This window comes from Pteronotus mesoamericanus, unplaced genomic scaffold (genome assembly GCF_021234165.1).
Source record: "Pteronotus mesoamericanus isolate MK-2021 breed Mesoamerican mustached bat unplaced genomic scaffold, CSHL_Meso_final contig_68, whole genome shotgun sequence".
NCBI classification, from domain to species: Eukaryota; Metazoa; Chordata; class Mammalia; order Chiroptera; family Mormoopidae; genus Pteronotus; species Pteronotus mesoamericanus.
This window is the reverse complement of record NW_026555234.1, coordinates 9,142,365-9,159,702: the sequence shown is the minus strand read 5'-3', so window position 1 is coordinate 9,159,702 and position 17,338 is coordinate 9,142,365. Positions and strand designations below refer to the sequence as shown.

The 17,338-nt window shown below is 51.1% G+C and overlaps 1 protein-coding gene across 1 annotated transcript in view; it reads left to right on the top strand.

The window, feature by feature from the left end:
• FAM184B (family with sequence similarity 184 member B) overlaps positions 1-17,338 on the top strand; it is a 79,440-nt gene that overhangs the window by 60,598 nt on the left and 1,504 nt on the right. The window contains exons 9-17 of the mRNA XM_054581972.1: positions 2,687-2,816; positions 3,576-3,788; positions 5,435-5,588; positions 8,526-8,689; positions 9,301-9,470; positions 11,254-11,400; positions 13,264-13,381; positions 15,028-15,132; positions 15,961-16,160. Coding sequence (XP_054437947.1) covers positions 2,687-2,816; positions 3,576-3,788; positions 5,435-5,588; positions 8,526-8,689; positions 9,301-9,470; positions 11,254-11,400; positions 13,264-13,381; positions 15,028-15,132; positions 15,961-16,160 — 1,401 coding nt within the window. The remainder of the gene's footprint in view (positions 1-2,686; positions 2,817-3,575; positions 3,789-5,434; positions 5,589-8,525; positions 8,690-9,300; positions 9,471-11,253; positions 11,401-13,263; positions 13,382-15,027; positions 15,133-15,960; positions 16,161-17,338) is intronic.

Sequence of the window (17,338 nt, the reverse complement as noted above, 5' to 3'; positions counted from 1 at the left end):
ATCTGAGATCTGAAGTCAGGGGCTGCGGGACAAAACCAATGCAGCGGTTCCTTTGGGGAAGGGGTCACATAGTTAGTAGTTACCCCCATGAGGGATGATTGTGATGAAACCAGGCATCTTGTTATGTTGGCTAAAAGGGAGGTGGCTTTCTCATTGGCTGTGTACTTAAGGTAGGGGAGAGCAGGTCAGGATCAGTTGTTTTTTTGTTTGTTTTTTAATCATCACCCAAGAACGTGTTTATGGATTTTAGAGAGAGGGAAAGGGAGAGAGGGGACCAAACCTGCAACCTAGGCATGTGCCCTGACCAGGAATCGAGCCTGTGACCTTTTGGATTACAGGAGGGTGCTCCAACCAAGTGAGCCACGCTGGCCAGGACAGGGTCAGTTTTAACAGGCAGGGAAGGGGGAGATCAGGAGAGCCAGCTGTGACTTGCTTTGTGATGGACGATGGCAGAGTGGGATGGGCTCCTTAGGATGTGGGGGAACTGAGGGCAATAAAATGGGGTCATTGCAAATATCCTTCAAAAACAGGAGGAAAATAACATTTCCAGGTACATAAAAGCCGAGATAACTTTTCACCAGCCAACTTGCAACATGATAAATGCTGAAAGGAAATTACACCGGATTTATACTTACATCTATAGGGAAAAAATAAAGAGCATCAAAAATGGTAAATGTATAAGTAAATATAAAAGACTACTGTTTCTCCTCTTAATTTCTTTAGAAGACACCAATTTGCTTAAGAGTGATAATAGTAACAATGACATTGTGTCACGGTGTTTGTATGTGTGTACAATAGTAGAACAGCACATGACCGCACTAGCAAGGAGTCGGGGCAGGATTAAAGGAATCATACTTTGTAAGGGATTTACATTTTACATGAGGAGGTACAATATTAACACTATGTAGATTGTGATGGGTTAAGGATACAAACTGCCGAAAAGGAAGAACAGAAGAACAACCACCAGAAAAAGGACTGGGCAAATAGAAAACAAATAGCAAGATTTAAGCCCAACCATTTCAACAATTATAATGTAAATGAAACAAACACACCATCAAAAAGAGATTGTCAGAGAGGAGAAAAAGGCAAGAGATTAGGCTACTCACAAGAGAGACATTTAAATATAAAGACATTTATATTTATATAAATATACCTCAGGATTCAACTGTAATTGGAGATGGGGCCTTTTAAGAGGTGACTGCGTTAAAATGGGGTCATTAGGACGACCCTAATCCAATATGACTGGTGTCCTTGTGTGAAGAGGGGATTTGCGCACGGCTAACACGGAAGGACCACAGAAGGGTGATGTGATGGTGGCTACCTGCAAGCCTCAGAAGACACCAAACCCGCTGACACCTTGATCTTGGACTTCTAGCCTCCAGAGCTGTGAGAAAATGAACTCCCACTTTTTCAGCCCTGCGGCCTGAGGGGTTTTGTCATGGCAGCCCCAGCACAGGCACACATGGGTCTGAAGGCAGAAGGGCGGAGAGAGATACACGGCACTAGCATTAAACGTAAGGAAACTAATGTGGCTACATTAGTATCAAAGTAGACTTCAGAACAAAGAATATTACCAGGATTTAAAAAGGTATATTTCAGAATGGTAAAGGGACAATTCATCAGGCAGATGTAACTATCCTACAGAGGAGGAAACTCAGGCCCTGACAGTTTAGCGATCTTGCCTAAGGTCACATAACTAGGAAGCAGCAAAGCTTGAATTTGAACCTGAACCGCCTGCCTCTAGCATGCGTGGTCTTAACCAAGTTGCTGGGCCACTCCTAGAACCTTCCTTTGCTTTCAGAGGTCCCTTAACCCCCAACCTGCGCTCTTGTTGCTGAGCCTTCTCACCTCTTTCAAGCCGGGCCCTGCCCCCCCCGCCCCCCCCGCCCCCCCGCCCCCCCACCTTCTCATGGCCTTTCTTCGTTGTCCAGGGTCCTGCCTTCCTAAGCTCTGGTCCCCTGGCCTGTGTCCTGGCTGGAGGAAGCAAAACACCCCTTCCACTTCAGCAGCCTCTACAGAGACGTCTGCCCTGTGACATCCTTTTCTGTTGTTAAACAGGACAAATGCCTAACATCACAACCTCAGCCAATTACATTTGAATTCCTCAGCTGGTTTAAAAGTTCAGAATTGAGAACTGGACTTCTCTCCAAAGACATTTGTCCGCCTCTGTTCTAGAATGCAGAAATTACTGCAGCTTTAAACCAGCATCATCCTATTCCTGTTACATTGTAAGGGCCTATTTATTACCCACCTATGTTTACTGGGGGATAGCCGGTAAAGGCTACGAGCATGCTCTGAAAGGTGGAAAGTACTGGATTCAAGTACAGCATTATTGTTGATTTTTTCATAAGCAGGAGGAGTTGTGAAAGTTGACCATGGAGACCTCTCCTTCTGGAAACCCCAGGGACCCTATATAAGTAACTAAGTTCGGCCACCCTGTCAGGTGATCATCGTGTATTAAGCAGCCACTAAAACTCTCAGGAGGCTCCGGCTGTATCCTGACTGTACCGTAAGGGCAGTGGCACTTAGAATTTGTACAGCAGGTGGTTTTTAATCCAAGGATGTTTCTCACTCCCCTAGCTGCCATGGGAGCGCTCTCAGCCCACGTGGCTGAGACATTATGGGTGTGGCGGTGCCATTTCTAGCCTAGGGTCTTTTGTGATTTTGGCCTCCATATCGTCAAAAGGATCGAGGTGCCGCTGGAGGAAGGCGGGGATCCGCAGGCTCCCCCGGGCCCTCTGCTGAAGGAGAAGGCCCCCGAAATCCAGCGTCTGCGGGAGGAGTGGCAGGGCCAGAAGGCCAGGCTGCAGGCCCAGGTAGGAGGACGGCTGCGATGGGGTGCGCCCTCGGGCTGGGTGAGCCCTGCCTCCTCCTCGCCCTTGCAGACAGGCAGCTTTGGGCGCGCACGCGGGGCTGTGGCGGGCATTCTAGGTCCAGGACAAGGTGGCGTTCCTAGTTCTATTTATTCATCTCTTCCACACCTGTGCGGCTCATGCACCACCACTGAGAGGCAGGACCCCTTCCAGGTGTTTGGGGTTCATCTATGAGTAAACCAGAAAAAAGTCCTACGTTAAAGTGCCTGTATTTTAGCAGAGAAGGAGGACACAGACCATAAATATTAGACATAAGAAGAAAGTAAAGCCCGTAACATATGAGCCAATGAGAAGGGCTCAGGAAAAAGGGAAAACAGCAGCGTAAAGGGGATTGGGAGGCTGGTGGGTGATGAGGGAGGGGGTATAATATGGAGTGGGCTTGTCCTGGGAGCTTCAATAAGCAGCAGAGCGGAGCAAGCACCTGAAGGCAGGGAAGGAGGCCATGTGGCCTCTGGAGGGTCCTCTGGTGCCTTCTTGATCTCTCTTGGATGGTCTGTATCCTAGTCCTCCTCTTCCCTTGCCCAGCATCCATGGCTCTAGCCAAGGTGCCCCAGGTTCTTCCAGCTTGAGGTTTCCGCCGGTGGGGCTCCCGCAGACAGAGGGGGCCCAGCTGGGTTGAGCAGACAGCCAGAAAACTTGTATCCTTCAAGGCAACCCGGGAGGGGGAACGGTCTCCGCTGAGGGCAGGCTGCCTGGGGGCAGGTGTCGCAGATGCAGCAGGCCCTGGAGCAGTGCGCCAGCAGCTACAGGCGCGACCTGCAGGAGCTGCGGCGGCTCTCAGACGAGGAGCGGGAGAAGCTGCAGCGCGAGCTCCGCGAGGCCGTCCAGCAGAGCCAGGCCGGGAAGGCGCAGCTCGAGGCTTCCCACCACCGAGCCCTCCGCGTGCTGGAGAAAGCCAAAAATCAGGAACTCAAGGTAAGGGTGCTAATGCGGAGTCCACCACGACTGAGCCCCGGCCACGCCGTTTACGGGGTGCCTCTCATACATCACCTCCATCCCCACAGCCATCTGCCAGGGTCATTATGATATTCCCTTTTCCAGATGAAGAAAGGCTCAGGTTCAGTCGCTTACTCCGGCTCACACAGCTAGGGAGTGGCAAAGCAAGGATTCAGACCTAGATTGGTTGGGCTCCTTGTACTGTTTTTCTTGACCAGCATGTGACCTTGATAACCTAAGAACAGTTTTCTTTCCTGACCTGGGCCATGGTGGGCACAATGCGTGCTGGAGAGTCAGGCTCAGCTGAGCAGCTAAAAAGCGGGGGAGGGCAGTCCAGAGTTGAGAAGGACCAGCTGCGCGGACAGGACCTTTGGAACAGCTTGGAAAGCTGTGGTGTGGGTCAGGCCCTCCGGCAGGCAGGTTCGAACACCTTCTACCTCCCACCATCGCCTTCTCCCTTCTACTTTCTCAGGAGGCAAGACAAGGCACCGCTGCCCTCAGCCAGCTGCCCCAGGCTAAGCATGCCCTCTGTTCTCCCTCAGGGCAGCCTCGTGCATTGGGTGAAATCCTGTTTCTCACGGTTCCCAGAGGTTGCCCGAGGGAGTAGGAAAGGCTTGTGGCCCAGACACTGCAGCCCCTGGGTCACTGTCCTGCCTCCACCATGACCTGTTTTCTGTCAGCAGGTCTCTTTCCCTTTTCAAGTCCAGTTTCTCCTCTGTATGGAAAAAAAAAAAAAAGAAAACAAAAGCAAAAACAAAAAAACCCAGCCCTGGCTGGTGTGGCTCAGTGGATTGAGTGCCAGCCTGCAAGTCAAAGCGTCACTGGTTAGATTCCCAGTCAGGGCACAGGCCTGGGTTGCGGGCCAGGTTCCCAGTAGGGACACACAAAAGGCAACCACACATTGGTAGTTCTCTCCCTCTCTTTCTCCCTCCCATCCCCTCTCTAAAAAGAAATTAATTAAAAAACAAACAAAGAAAACAAAAGGAGGTGGGGAAAGGTGGGTGATTTCTGCATCTTTGACTGCGTGACCTTGAAAAAGCTAATTTATCTCTCTCAGCCTCAATTTGCTCATTTCAAAAGTGGAGCTATATATTAACTGGAACTCTCTTGGAAAAAAAGAGAAAAGAAAGAAAGAAAAAGAAAGAGACTCCATTAGTTTCCTATTGCTGCTGTAACAAGTTACCACAACCTTGGCAGCTTTACACAACACAGTTTAACTATGGTCCTGAAGGTCAGAAGTCCCAACACCAAGGTATTGGCAGGGCTGTTTTCCTGAATGTGTTAAACTTGAAGACCTCTAGTCAGTGTCTATCTCTCCCTCTTTTCTTGTTCTCTCTCTTCTCACCTCCAGCACCAAATCCCCAGTGATCGTCCTGCTTGTAAGGAGGGCCCACTCTGGCCCAGTCAGCTGTGGACCAGGGTTATGTCCACGTGGTACAAAACAGCTGCTGTGGCCAGGCCATCTCTGCCACCCCAGACAGGCTGGGGAGGCAGCTGATAAGCCCTCCACCAGGGAGTGGCGAGTGCTCGGCTGGGCCCCAGCAAAAAAGGGGAGCTCAGCAGAGGGGACAGGTCTCCCCTCTGTGCCCACTTTTACACCTCCTTCCCCCTACTCCCCCCCACAGGCCACAGAAGAGCTCCTGAAAAAGGAATCCAGCCACAGCCTGCAGATGCAGCACCAGGCACACCAGCTGGAGCTCCAGGCCTTGGAGGAAAAGGTCCGGCAGGAGCTCCAGGGCGAGCAGGAGAAGGCGCAGGCCCAGCAGGCTCTGCTGCTAGGTATGTGACCAGCCGCCCCGTAGGGTCTGCAGAGGGAGCAGAGCAGCAGCATGCAGCCCAGGGGTCTGGAGCCACACGGGCCAGGGTGACCCTCCTGCTTCTGCCACCAACTAGCTGTGAGACTAGGGGTGGGTCACTCTCAGCCTTGTATCCCTTTTTTATAAAATGGAGTCACAATGCCCCTACCTCATAGGGGTGTATTGTGGATTTGATGAGGTATTAAATATAAAACACTTAGTTTGTAATCTGAGTTTAGTGAATGTAGATTATTTTATCATCTTTATTCTTATTGGCCACAAATCTTATCTCTGGGCCTTCATAAGAGTTTCATGGGCTGGCCTCAACCTCTCATTTCCACTCTGAAGATTTTTGTAAATTGGGGGGACTGAGGCCGCGCGGCTCCTGCATGTTCTCTGCTCCCTTTGCCAGCCCCTTCATAATCCCCAGCATGAAATTCACCTCCTCTTCAGTCCCCACATCAAAAACCAGTCACACAGAGACCTCCAGAGCCCAAATGTCTTGGCTACAAGCCCAGCCCTACCCAACACTCACTGGCTGTGTGACCTTGGCGAATTGCTTCATGGCCCTGTGCCTCAGTTGCTCAACTGTAAAATGGGAATAATAACAGAATCCACCTCATTGGGCTGTTGTTAGGTTTACGTGAGTAAATACAGAGCACACAGGCTATATAAATGTTCAGTTATTCTTATTCCATGTCCCACAGTTGCCTAGGCCACTCCTGGGGCCTCTCTCCATTTTGTAGATCATCTTTCTTCCTCATTTTATGCTTTACTCTCGTTTTCCTTCTCACTGTTTCAACACAGCTGCCTCTCCTTATTTCATGCCTATCATTAAAGACCATGGGGACCTTATTAGATGTTTTTTTTCAAACCCAGACAGGGCTCCCGTAAGAGAATTATGGTGAAGAGCAATTTCTTTACCTGCATAATTGAATAAGATCTACCTGCTGCTGGTGGAGTTTTCCTTAGACAGTGGGTCCTGCTGGAGGAAGAGATATGGGAGCAGGAAAGAGAGTCCCACAGGTTGGCCGGCTAACAGCTCCCCCAGAGTGGACGTAGCCATGTTGGAAAGGCTAAATAAAGGTAGCAGGAAGACTCATTATAGAAGATAACACTTTCTTTGTGCCCCATGTCTCAGTAGAAGACCCGCCAAGTTTAGATCAGGATGCCCGGCGGCTGTCAGCACAGAGGTCCCTGCTGCCCCTTCTCTGGCCCTTCTGATCACCCACCAGTTCGGTTCTTTCCTGACAGGAAAATTAGGAGAGACCCTGGGGACAGGCTGGGATTCTCAGCATCAGTCTCAGGAAGAAGGGGCTCTGTGGATGCCGCAATGATAAAATCGTGGGCTTCCTGGGTGGTACTTGGTGGGCGGGAGCACCTCCCATACAACAGAGTGGAATTCCGTACTCCTGGTCCCAGTCACTCCCGTTCCACTGTCTGCGTGGGACATACCTGACCTGCAGTCCAGGTCAGTGGTGAAGGGCAAGGGGCGAGTGTCCGGAGGTGCTGCGATCCTCTGGGTGGGGACCCAGACCTGCTGGCTGGCTGGCTGGGTGGGTAGGTGGTGGGAGAAGAGGGGAAGGTAATGAACAAATACACTACAGTTCATGCTTTGCTAAAGGGTTTTATTGCAATTTTCTGATAAAGAGTATCAAGAAATGGGGTTGTGTCTGGATTTTTTTAGAAGAAAAAATGCTTTAAAAGTTACTTTATTAAAAAATATTCTATTGAGGAGAAAAGATGATCAAGTAAGTTTTTCAACATCATATCATCAGAATATATTAAACACATGTGTTTGATATACTATACCTTTGAGAGGAGCACAGTAGGCGTATGGGAAATCTTTCACAACTGATACACTTTTATTATATCATTGATTTTCACTGTAAACATTTGTTTATTTTACAAATATATTTTGAGCACTTGCTATGTACTGAGGCCCATATTGGGTGCTTATTTTATGGCTCATGGGATTATTGCAAGAATATTTCAATAGTTATTTGCAATAACCAAAATATAGTCTCAAAAGTCCCTAACAGAAAAGTATTAAATTTACTAGCCCTTAAAAAGTATCTTCTTTTTAAGAAAATAATAAATAGCTCACTGAATAGCATATGCCCTATCAGAAAACATTGATTTTGAAATGATTGTTTTCTTTGCCTTTCAATCACACGAGGACACTACTAGAACTCAGCCACCATCCTCAGAGGAGGAATCTGAGTTTCTGGCTGTACTCTTCCCTGAGCTGGCAGGGGGAGGGACTGGTACATTTCTCCTGGGTGATTCTGATTTTAATCCTGATTCTGTTGGGACAACGTGCCATGTCCTGCCTCCACCACCCATGCAGGGAGAGGAGAACCTGGGACTGTTTTGTCTCCTTAAGAGTAGGTATAAATGTCAAAATTTCCAACCCAAGACTCGCAACCCCAGAAGAGGCCCCTGGTCATTTGATAATTCCCTGTTCTCCTCTTGGTTTTTGGCCTTGGTGCTGGGGCCTGTATTGCCTCAGGGTCCCGCCCTGGCTCAAGGCCATCACACCGAAGCCCACTGCCTCTCCTAACCACCTGGCAACAGTTGAGCCACGGTTCAGAGTGAAGAAGAACTCCTGGAAATGTTGGATCCTGACTTCACAGCTTATTAGCTGTGTGGCTCTGGGTTACTTACTCAACCTCTCCGAGGCTCAGGTTCCACTCATCAAGCCAGGAGTGGTAATACTGGATAGGACTGTTGTAGGGAACAATAAACAGTTCCCCGGGTTTTTAGCACATTTAGCGTGCTGTACACTGAACTCTCCTTACTGTTATCTTGGAATAAGTTTGGAGACCTCCATCCAAAGCCTTCAGCAGCACCTAGCCTGGGACAGACTTCAGCCTTCACCTTGACCTTGCGCCTGACCTTCTTGCTCTTCCTTTTGCAGAGTCCCTGAGGCAGGAGTTGTGGCAGCAGCGGGCCGCCTGCTCTGAGCACCAGAAGGACTTAGAGGCGCTGCAGGCTGAGCTGAGGGCCGTAGGCAGCTCTGACCAGCGGCGGGCCATCGGCCAGGGTGCGGGCGACATGGAGGACCACGTGGACACGACGGAGGTGTGCGCCCCTGGCGGAGCAGTCAGGGCTGCAGTGGGCTCCTAAAGAGGAGGCCCGGGGTACTCGCCCCTTGTCTCAAACGGGGAACACCCTTTTCCTTCCCTATGGGACCCCTGGGGGCCTGCAGGCTGACCTTTCAGTAAAGGAAACACAGGCTTTAAGCTCTGCATGTTGTTTTTAATTCCAACACAACAGCATCTCTGGGCGTTGGTGCCAGACGGGGCTCCGAGTCAGCCAGCCTGGTGATCCCTTCAGATCTGCAGGAGGATGTCTCTGAGCCCCTCCTCTGTCTAGACCTCCCTGTTCCCATGAGTGGGAGCAGCCTTGTCACCCGGGCTCAGTGTCCCCTCTCCTTGAGCGTCCCGGTCAGACCTGGCCCCCTGGCCCCTTCCTTGCACATCCGTCACTCCTCCCTAGCTGGGTAGCCCCGCGACCTCGCAGCCCAGACCTCCGAGCGCCGGCCCGCCGCCCCGCTTCAGGTGTGCCTCTGTCGTGCCTGGGCACCAGCCTTCGGGGGCTCCCGACTGCCGCTGCGGCTGGAGGCGGGGGCGGCGCGCACCTGGGCCCTTTGCGCTTCCTGAAAACGTCCCTCCTGGCTACCTTCTCCCCAGGAGCGGGGCGGCCCGGGCCCGGAGGGCTCCCCGAAGGGCGCTGCTGAGCGGAGTCCGAGCGAGGGGTGCCTCCTCTGGGAGAACTCGCAGCTCAAGGACACGGTGCGGCAGCTGCGGGCAGAGGTGGAGCAGCACCAGCAGGAGGCGCTGCGGCTCCGCGACCAGCGCAGGTGGGTCTGCGGGCCCCTGACCTTCCTTCCCTTCCCTTCCCTCCCTGCACTGCGGTGTGGTGAGCCGCGGAGATCTAAAATCGGCCACCCCTCGGCACCTTCCCGAAGACAAAGACTCCCTAATCCGCCAGCAGCTCGCCGATGTTACTCCCTGGACGCCGGAACAGCATCTAGGAAACTGCGGAGGACCGGCCCTGACAGAGGCGGGAACGGGGCTTCAATACAAATCAGGGAATTAATGGAACCAGACTGAACGATACCAAAAGTATCCTCAAAACTAACCTCGGGGAGACAGTGCTGTGTGCCCATAACTAGCTGGCGAGCTGGGCGACAACTACCCCCTCCAAGACTGTCCTCCGTAAAGTGGGGATGGCGCCACCCCGGGGATGGGACTCAGGGAAGTGTCCGAGCCCCTGAGCGCTGTCCCAGGCCTGAGGGAAGCGCTCCGTCAACCTTGGGGTCACTCCGACCTAATCCAGGCTGGACGGCTCATTATCAGCCCTGAATTCACTGCCTCCCCCGTCCCCCCACTTCTTGGATAGGTCACAACTAAAATTTTAACTTCACTAATAGATACAGGACTTTTCAGGTTATCTGTTTCCTGCTGAGTGAGCTTTGGTAGTCCATTTTATCCCCGCTGTTCAAGTGAAAGGGGTCGTTCGGGTGGGAGGCTCATCTAAGCAGCAGCCAGGAGCCCACCTGGCCAACGGGCAGCGCCTCCGAGTGGGTCCGGGACTCACCCTGTGGCACTGGGATAAGGAGATGGACCAGGGTAGGGTCTTCTAACCATTTGGGGGTACAGCCCCCTCCAAGTCAGAAAAGCAGTGGTCCTTCTCCGGGGAGAAGGATTTAGTCACACAGAAATATGCAAGTACTTGCCATGGCTGGGTGGCCCAGTTGCGTAGAACATTGTCCCATAAATCAGTTTCCAAAAGGTTTCGGGTTCCATCCCCAGTCTGGATGCGTCTGGGAGGCAAGCAATACCTGTCTGTCTGTCTCTCTCTGCCCCCCCCCCCCCGTTCCTCTCCTTTTCTCCTTTAAAATCAGTAAACAAGTCCTCGGGTGAGGATTATATATAACACTTTCTGAGGGTGACACACTCCGCAGCTTGTCTGTGGATCCCCACCCCTAGGCTAAGGAGAGTGACAGCTGATGGTTGAATACACACTGTGTGCCACACACTGTGTGCTACAGACTGTCCTGGACATGTAGGAACATGATCATTTTTGCAGTAACCTTGTAAGACAGCCACTGTTGTCACCTCCACGTAACAGATGAAGAAACTGAGAAGGACATACTTTGCCAGAGGTCACAAGGCTAGGAAGATCGCTCCAAGGTCACAAGGCGGAGGCCGTGGGTGGATGTGGCAGCCTGGCTCTAACGGCCCCCCTCCTACCCCGTCCCCACCTGCCCGTGCCACCCTGCCCGGTCCGAGCCCCAACCTTCAGTCATCCTGATGCAGAATCACTGCACCCACGCTCCCCCTGCCCCAGGTGAAGGGGACGCGTGCTGAGACTCCCATCCAGAGCTCCTTGTATCTCTCCCCGCAGGCCGTTCTTCATGCAGTGAAGAGGTTCCTCCCTCATGGAATGCTGGGGCGAGAGGTCCCCCAAGTCAGACACCCCAGGTCTCCTTCCCACGGTGTCCCGCCCTCAAAGTCATAACCACCCCCACCCATTGTCTCCACACCGGGCCACCCAGCAGAGTGGGGAGACATCCCCAGTGCCCAAGAGGCAGGTCCCCAGAGCCAGGGCCAGCCCAGCAGTGCTTCCCTCCACCGCAGGCAGCTGGAGGAGGACCAGCAGGCACAGCGGGCCCGGGAGGTGGAGAGCCTGCGCCAGGAACACCGGAAGGAGGTGCAGGCCCTGGTGGCAGACTTCAGCAGTGCCCAAGCCCGGCTCCAGGCCCGGCTGGCTGCCCTGGAGACTGAGTAAGTGAGGCTGTGGCCCCAAGTTGGGAGGGACGAGTAGATGTATCATTTTCTGAGGTGACTGACTCATCCCAGTGTTTCTAGGACCCCCCGAGTTTTAAAACTAGAAGATCTGAGTTCCAGGAAGCCCGTTGGTCCCTGAAAAACTGGAATGATTGGTCACCTGTCATACTATGGCATTGCAGCCCCTTTCACACAGGGCCCTGGGAATCTGTGAGGAATAGGACTGCCTCTTGGGCTTGGTTGGACCCTCCCCACGGGAAGACATCAGAAGGATCAAGTCCCCCTTTTTTATTAGCATTGGCCCTCTCCTGCCATGCATCATCTTGTTTAGTCTTCAGTTGTCCTTCATGGTGGAAATTGTCATTCCCACAGGCAGTTACAGCTCCAAGGGTCCCTTGTGCATGCATGCATCCATCTGTTCACTCAACAAATACTTACTGAGGGCTTACTGCTTTAGGCTCTGGATTACTGCAGAGAACAAAACAAAGACTGTGCTCTCTTAGAGCTCACAAATTCTAATGGGGATCCTGACAAGAAGCAGGGAAACAAATACTTAATTTCCTATCAGGTGGTGAAAGTGCGCTGGAAGGAAAATAGGCTCAGTTTCTAGAGAGTGGCAAGGATGGGCAAGGAAGGCCTCTTGGTGACATTTATGCACAAAGGGGCAAGGGAATGAGAGAGCCATCTGGAGAAAGGGCAACTCAGAGACAACAGCAAGTGCAAAGGCCCTGGGGCCTGCTTCGTAAGACTGAACAGCCCAAAGGCTCATGTGGCTTCCGTGGGACAGGCGAGAGAGTGAGTGGCAGAAACTGAGGTTGGTGGGGTACCTCGGAGGGATGAAGGAAATATGACAGGGAACGGGGAGCAGTTTGGATGTATTCAGGGGCACCGGGAAGCCACTGCACGGCTCTGAACTGAAGTGACATGGTCTGATTTACTTTTTAACTAGGGTCACTCTGGCTGCTAGGGGACTGGAGGATTGGGGTTAGCATCAGGGAGACCAGGTTAGGCAGCACTGAATGAAGTTAAATGTCACCTGTCTGACCCTTAGCTTGAGCTCTTAAAAACTGTCATCCACTCTCTCTAACACAAAGCCAATCATCCAAAGTCTGGAGTGGAAGCTTTTACCATCTATCCTCCAGTGGGCACTTACCATGTGCCGGGCACCCATTATCTCATTGAATCTTCACAATCTCCCCGTTTCACGCCCGCTTTAAAGGGGCAACGGAGGCTCACAGGTGAAATGCCCTGCCCAAGGTCACAGCTAGAAAAAAGGTGGGATTAGAGCCCAACTCATCTCACCCCGAAGCCCTAACCTCTTATCAGCGACAGTCCATAGGTCATCTGCAGCCCTAACCCTCCCCCTCCCACACCACCCCGAGAGTTCTTTCTCCAGCTTCACGCTGAAAGGGCGGTGGGGCCCCAGCTGCCCTCGCTGCTCTGCCCAGGAACTAACTCGTGCCACACCCCGTGTCGGCCAGCAGATAGCGCCAGAGCCACGTCGGCACCCACAGAGCCGGTGGGCATTGGTGGGAGCCGGACACGTTCCTGCGAGGTCGCTTCTCCCAAACATCCCCTTGTTCTTGAAGTCCCAGCGAGTGCAGCGTCTGTATGCACACACGAGCCACTGGTCCCTCGGCCATGCATCCTCGGGGGACTGACAAAGTCACACTGGGAGGGGAGGTCCTGGACTCCACCCCGAGCTCTGCAGCCAGTGCACTCGTTGGGCAAGCTCTCTGGGCCTCAGTTTCCCCTTTTGTGAACTGAGAGAGTGGCGTCCCTACCACGTCATCACCAAGTCTCCCGGCTGGTGGCTGAGTGACTGCAGCGAGGGGCTAACTGCGTGTCTATTTGAAACAGAAGGAAAGAATCTGGAGAGAAGCCGGGGAAGGGAGCGTCCAGGCCGGAGGACGTCCAGCTCATAGGCCGCCTGCAGACCCGCCTGAAGGAGAGAGAGGAGATCATCAAGCAGCTCACGGTGGGGCTGGCGGGCTCGCCGGCGGGCCCTGCTTGGGCACCACCGAGGTCCTGGGGGCGAGGGGAACTCACTTGGCACCTGGTATTTTACTGGGTCTTCCAGTTTTAATCCTGATAAACATAAAATCCCTTCCAAAAACCCTTGGCTGCTTTTTCTATTGTATAAACACTACATACTAAAACACACACACACACACACACACACACACGCACGCACGCGCACACGCACACACACACACATGAAAATAGCAAAACAGCACTCTATTCCCAAGCCCCAAAACATCTGCCTGCTACTGATACTGGTTGGTTTTTTTTAACCAACAGAATTCAGGAAGACCTAGAATGACTTGCCTTATATTTGAGTTTTAGTAGATTCAAGCAAGCTCATTATTCTTTATTGATCTTCCTTCTTTAAAAAGGGACCACCTGTTTTCCAGTTAGCAAAGCCACTCCCTGGGCCCTACCAAGGTCTGATGGCCATTTCTTTGAAGTGCCCCTCCCCCCATCCACTGCTGCCCATTCACCCAGACCCTGCACGGCCCACTGATGTCTCCTTATGCTTTGACCATTGCTCTGGGCTCTCACCCAGCCTCATCGTGCGGCATGCTGTGGTGGAAAGTTCCTTGTATCACCCCATTGGAGAGCTCCCAGTCCCTTACAGTCAACTCTGGGGACCGGGGCCACAGAGTCACCCCTGTCAGTATGGCCCAGGGGAGAGAGCCCGTTTGCCCCATCAGTAGTCCAGGCACTTCCCTCCACAGCCTTGACCCAGGCCGCACAGCTTCTCACATGCACAGTCTGAGCCTCCACCCCACCACGCTGACCTCACAGTGACGAGGGTGAGCTTGTGAAAACGTAAGTCAGATCACAGCACGGCTCTGTGCGGCACCTCCCGAGGCTTCCCATCTTTCTCAGGGTAAAACCCACGCCTTCCAGGGGCTTGCAGAGCCTCACGCCCTCCCACAAACGCACGCACACCTGTCACGTATAGCCCATCTCCCAACCCCGCTGCCCTGCTCCCCAGCCCTACTCTTCCATGCCAAGACGTTAATGAGCCCATCAGGAAAACGTTACCACTCCCTGAAAATTACACGACACTAATAAGGGATCCTCATTTGGTAAGTGTGACAAAGGTATTGTGGTTTTATCTTTAAAGAGTCCTTATCTCTTAGGGACACATTGATGTTTCTACAGGTGAAATTGTACACTGACTGGAATTTGCTTTAAAAATAATACAGAAGGGAAGAAAAATGTGGAGGATGGCACATATTAACAGGATTGGCCGTGTAGTGATTGTTTCTGGGGGTCTTCTTTCTTTGCCTCAATTATTACCTTTCTGTACCTCAATTAATTAGCTTTCTGTAGTAGACTCTTCTTAGTTGCTAAGAGAACTTGGATTTCTAACTTCCCTCAGGCATTCCAAATAAGCTTGTCCTTTGCTTTGTTACAAGAGGGGCTGGGGGAAAAGATCCCAAAAGTAAAAGTGCTTCCTGAAAGCTTCAGTGGATGACAGCTTGGTTCCCATTGGCTGCCCCCCACCCCAGCCCAACCCCCGGAATTCCCTTCTCCTTGTACTCCACCCTCACGCAGCTAATCCAGTGCCGCATGGAGAGGCTCACTTAAACTCAGTTGTATTGTTTTTTTCAGGAGGAGAGAAGATTTCACTACGCAGCGCTCCCCAGTGCAATGTCCCATCGGAATCGGTCCTTCTCTTTCAATCCTCACCCAGGGTATTTGACCCCTTCCATGAAGGTAAATTGGTTCTGCTGGTTCCAGTGCGTTACCCAATTCTGCTGGTTTCATTTTTCCTAAGGTAACTGCAGCCTATTTATCAATGGCTGGGATGCATTCAAAGGGATACTCGTGGAAAATAAGACCCACAGAAAATAGTCCAAATGATTAAACAGTGTGTATTATATCTGGCTAGGAAGAGAATGTGTATTTTTTAAATGAGTTTTTGTATTCTAATTTGCTATAAATAAATGTGTCACTATTAATAGTGGCTAAAATAATAATTGGTGGTAGGAAAGAGTGAAGAGCAGGCATCTTCCACTTCTTAACATTTTTCCTTAGATATTTTTGGAATTTGTTACAATGAGAATATTCACATCCAAATCTCTCATCTGCTATCACAAATCATAAAAGTGATAAAAAGAATTGTATTTTTCACAGCTCACAGAGTAATGAACCTAACCTAAGCTGAACTGATGAGAGATTATAATTTTTATGTCTACTATCCTCCTAGTGTAACAAAATGTTAAGTTTCATTTCAGAAATATGCATGCATTTGTGGGCAGGATAGGCCCAGCTTCAGCTGGGGGTGCTATGTGGCCTTTTAAAATCTAAAAGGAGATTTTGAATTACAAAACAGGAATATTAGGTAAGAGATAGTGAACATGTTTGTTTTCTAAAACACAAAATAGATCAGAAGAAAGGGAGCTTTAAACAAATAAAATGGAAATATATAAATAAAAGTATTGCCTCCTCTGTTACATCACTCCAGGCCAGGGGGCATGGTTTACTGTTACAGCAATGTCCCTCTGCGGTGACTCTCAAAGGCCTTTCCTTGAATGCAAACAGAAAAAGAAGATGGAGGAAGTGCCCAGCCGAGTGGTCAGCGTGCCAAACCTTGCCTCCTATGCCAAGAACTTCCTGAGTGGAGACCTGAGCTCCAGGATCCACGCCCCGCCAATCACCAAGTCACCCAGCCTGGACCCAAGCCCCAGTGGGGGCCGGCCTTACAAACCCACCCAGTCTCCAGATGTGAAAACAGCCGCAAGGTAGGGGGCAGAGGCTGGGATTCCGTTTTCCCACAATAGGAGGAAAATTGGGACTCCGTTCTGGCACCTGTTAAATACCCGGTACTTGGGCCAATATAAAGGGTAGCAAATCAAGCCCTGCCTTGGAAAAAGTACAGTCCAGCCAAATGGGAACATTGTGTAAAAGCAGAGAAATAGGCCATTCTTTAGAAGAGAGACTATTCCTGGTGCCAAATTCCAGAAAGCCTTTTTTTATTTTTCTTCATGGCTGATTAAACAAGGGACATTGAACCACCTAGCTGACAACTTCAGTGTGGGTTACACAGAAGATGGATCCTCATCACCTGGCCTTGGGGTCTGGATTGAAGTTCTCATCCTCCTCATGTTGAGCTGTGTGGCCTTGGGCAGGTTACTTGACCTCTCTGGGTCTCCATTCCTTCGCCTCTAAAGCAAAGATAATGCAGCACCTGCTTCATCAGACTGATGTGACAGGTTAAAGGAATTAATCCATCGGATGTGCCTAGCACAGGACCTGGCATAGAAGCATTCAGTGTATGTCCACTATTACCGTTAAGGCTATTTCTCAAGATCTATGGTATCTGCTTGGCACTTTAAGGCCTCTTAATCTATGGGTTTGTTTGATCATGCATGACCGCCTCAGGTCCTGCCTTCTTATTCCTCCAGAAAGCCCTGCAGCATGCTTCTCTTCCACAAAAGTGCTTTTTCCTTGTATTAGTTCTCCCTCTTATCCAGTCTTCATTCAGAGGTAAAATTTTAAATTCTGGGCTTTGAAGTCTGCATTTCAGAAAGGGCCGCTCCTCAAATATTCTTTTCCCTAAGGCCCTGCCTACCCGTCGCTATTTGGACAAATGGGGCAGCATCGATCTTAATGAGCATCGAGCTGCAAGGACCTCCTGGCGGTCCGTTATCGAGCCCAGCCCTTTGTTGCCCAGCGAAGGAAGCTGAGGCCTGGGCTCCCAGCACATCCCTGCAGTCGCTGCTGGAGCTGGCGCACGGTTCATCTCGTAATCACACACCTCTGTTTAAGGCTCTGTTCTCATTATTTTGTATGAGGTGCCAGAGCTGCAGATAGAGACCATTCAGCCAGGTACACACCATACTTCCTTGCTTACTGTTTCCCTTTTTCAATATATTGGGCTAATTGTATAGCCTCACTGTGATGCTAGAACACAGTAAAT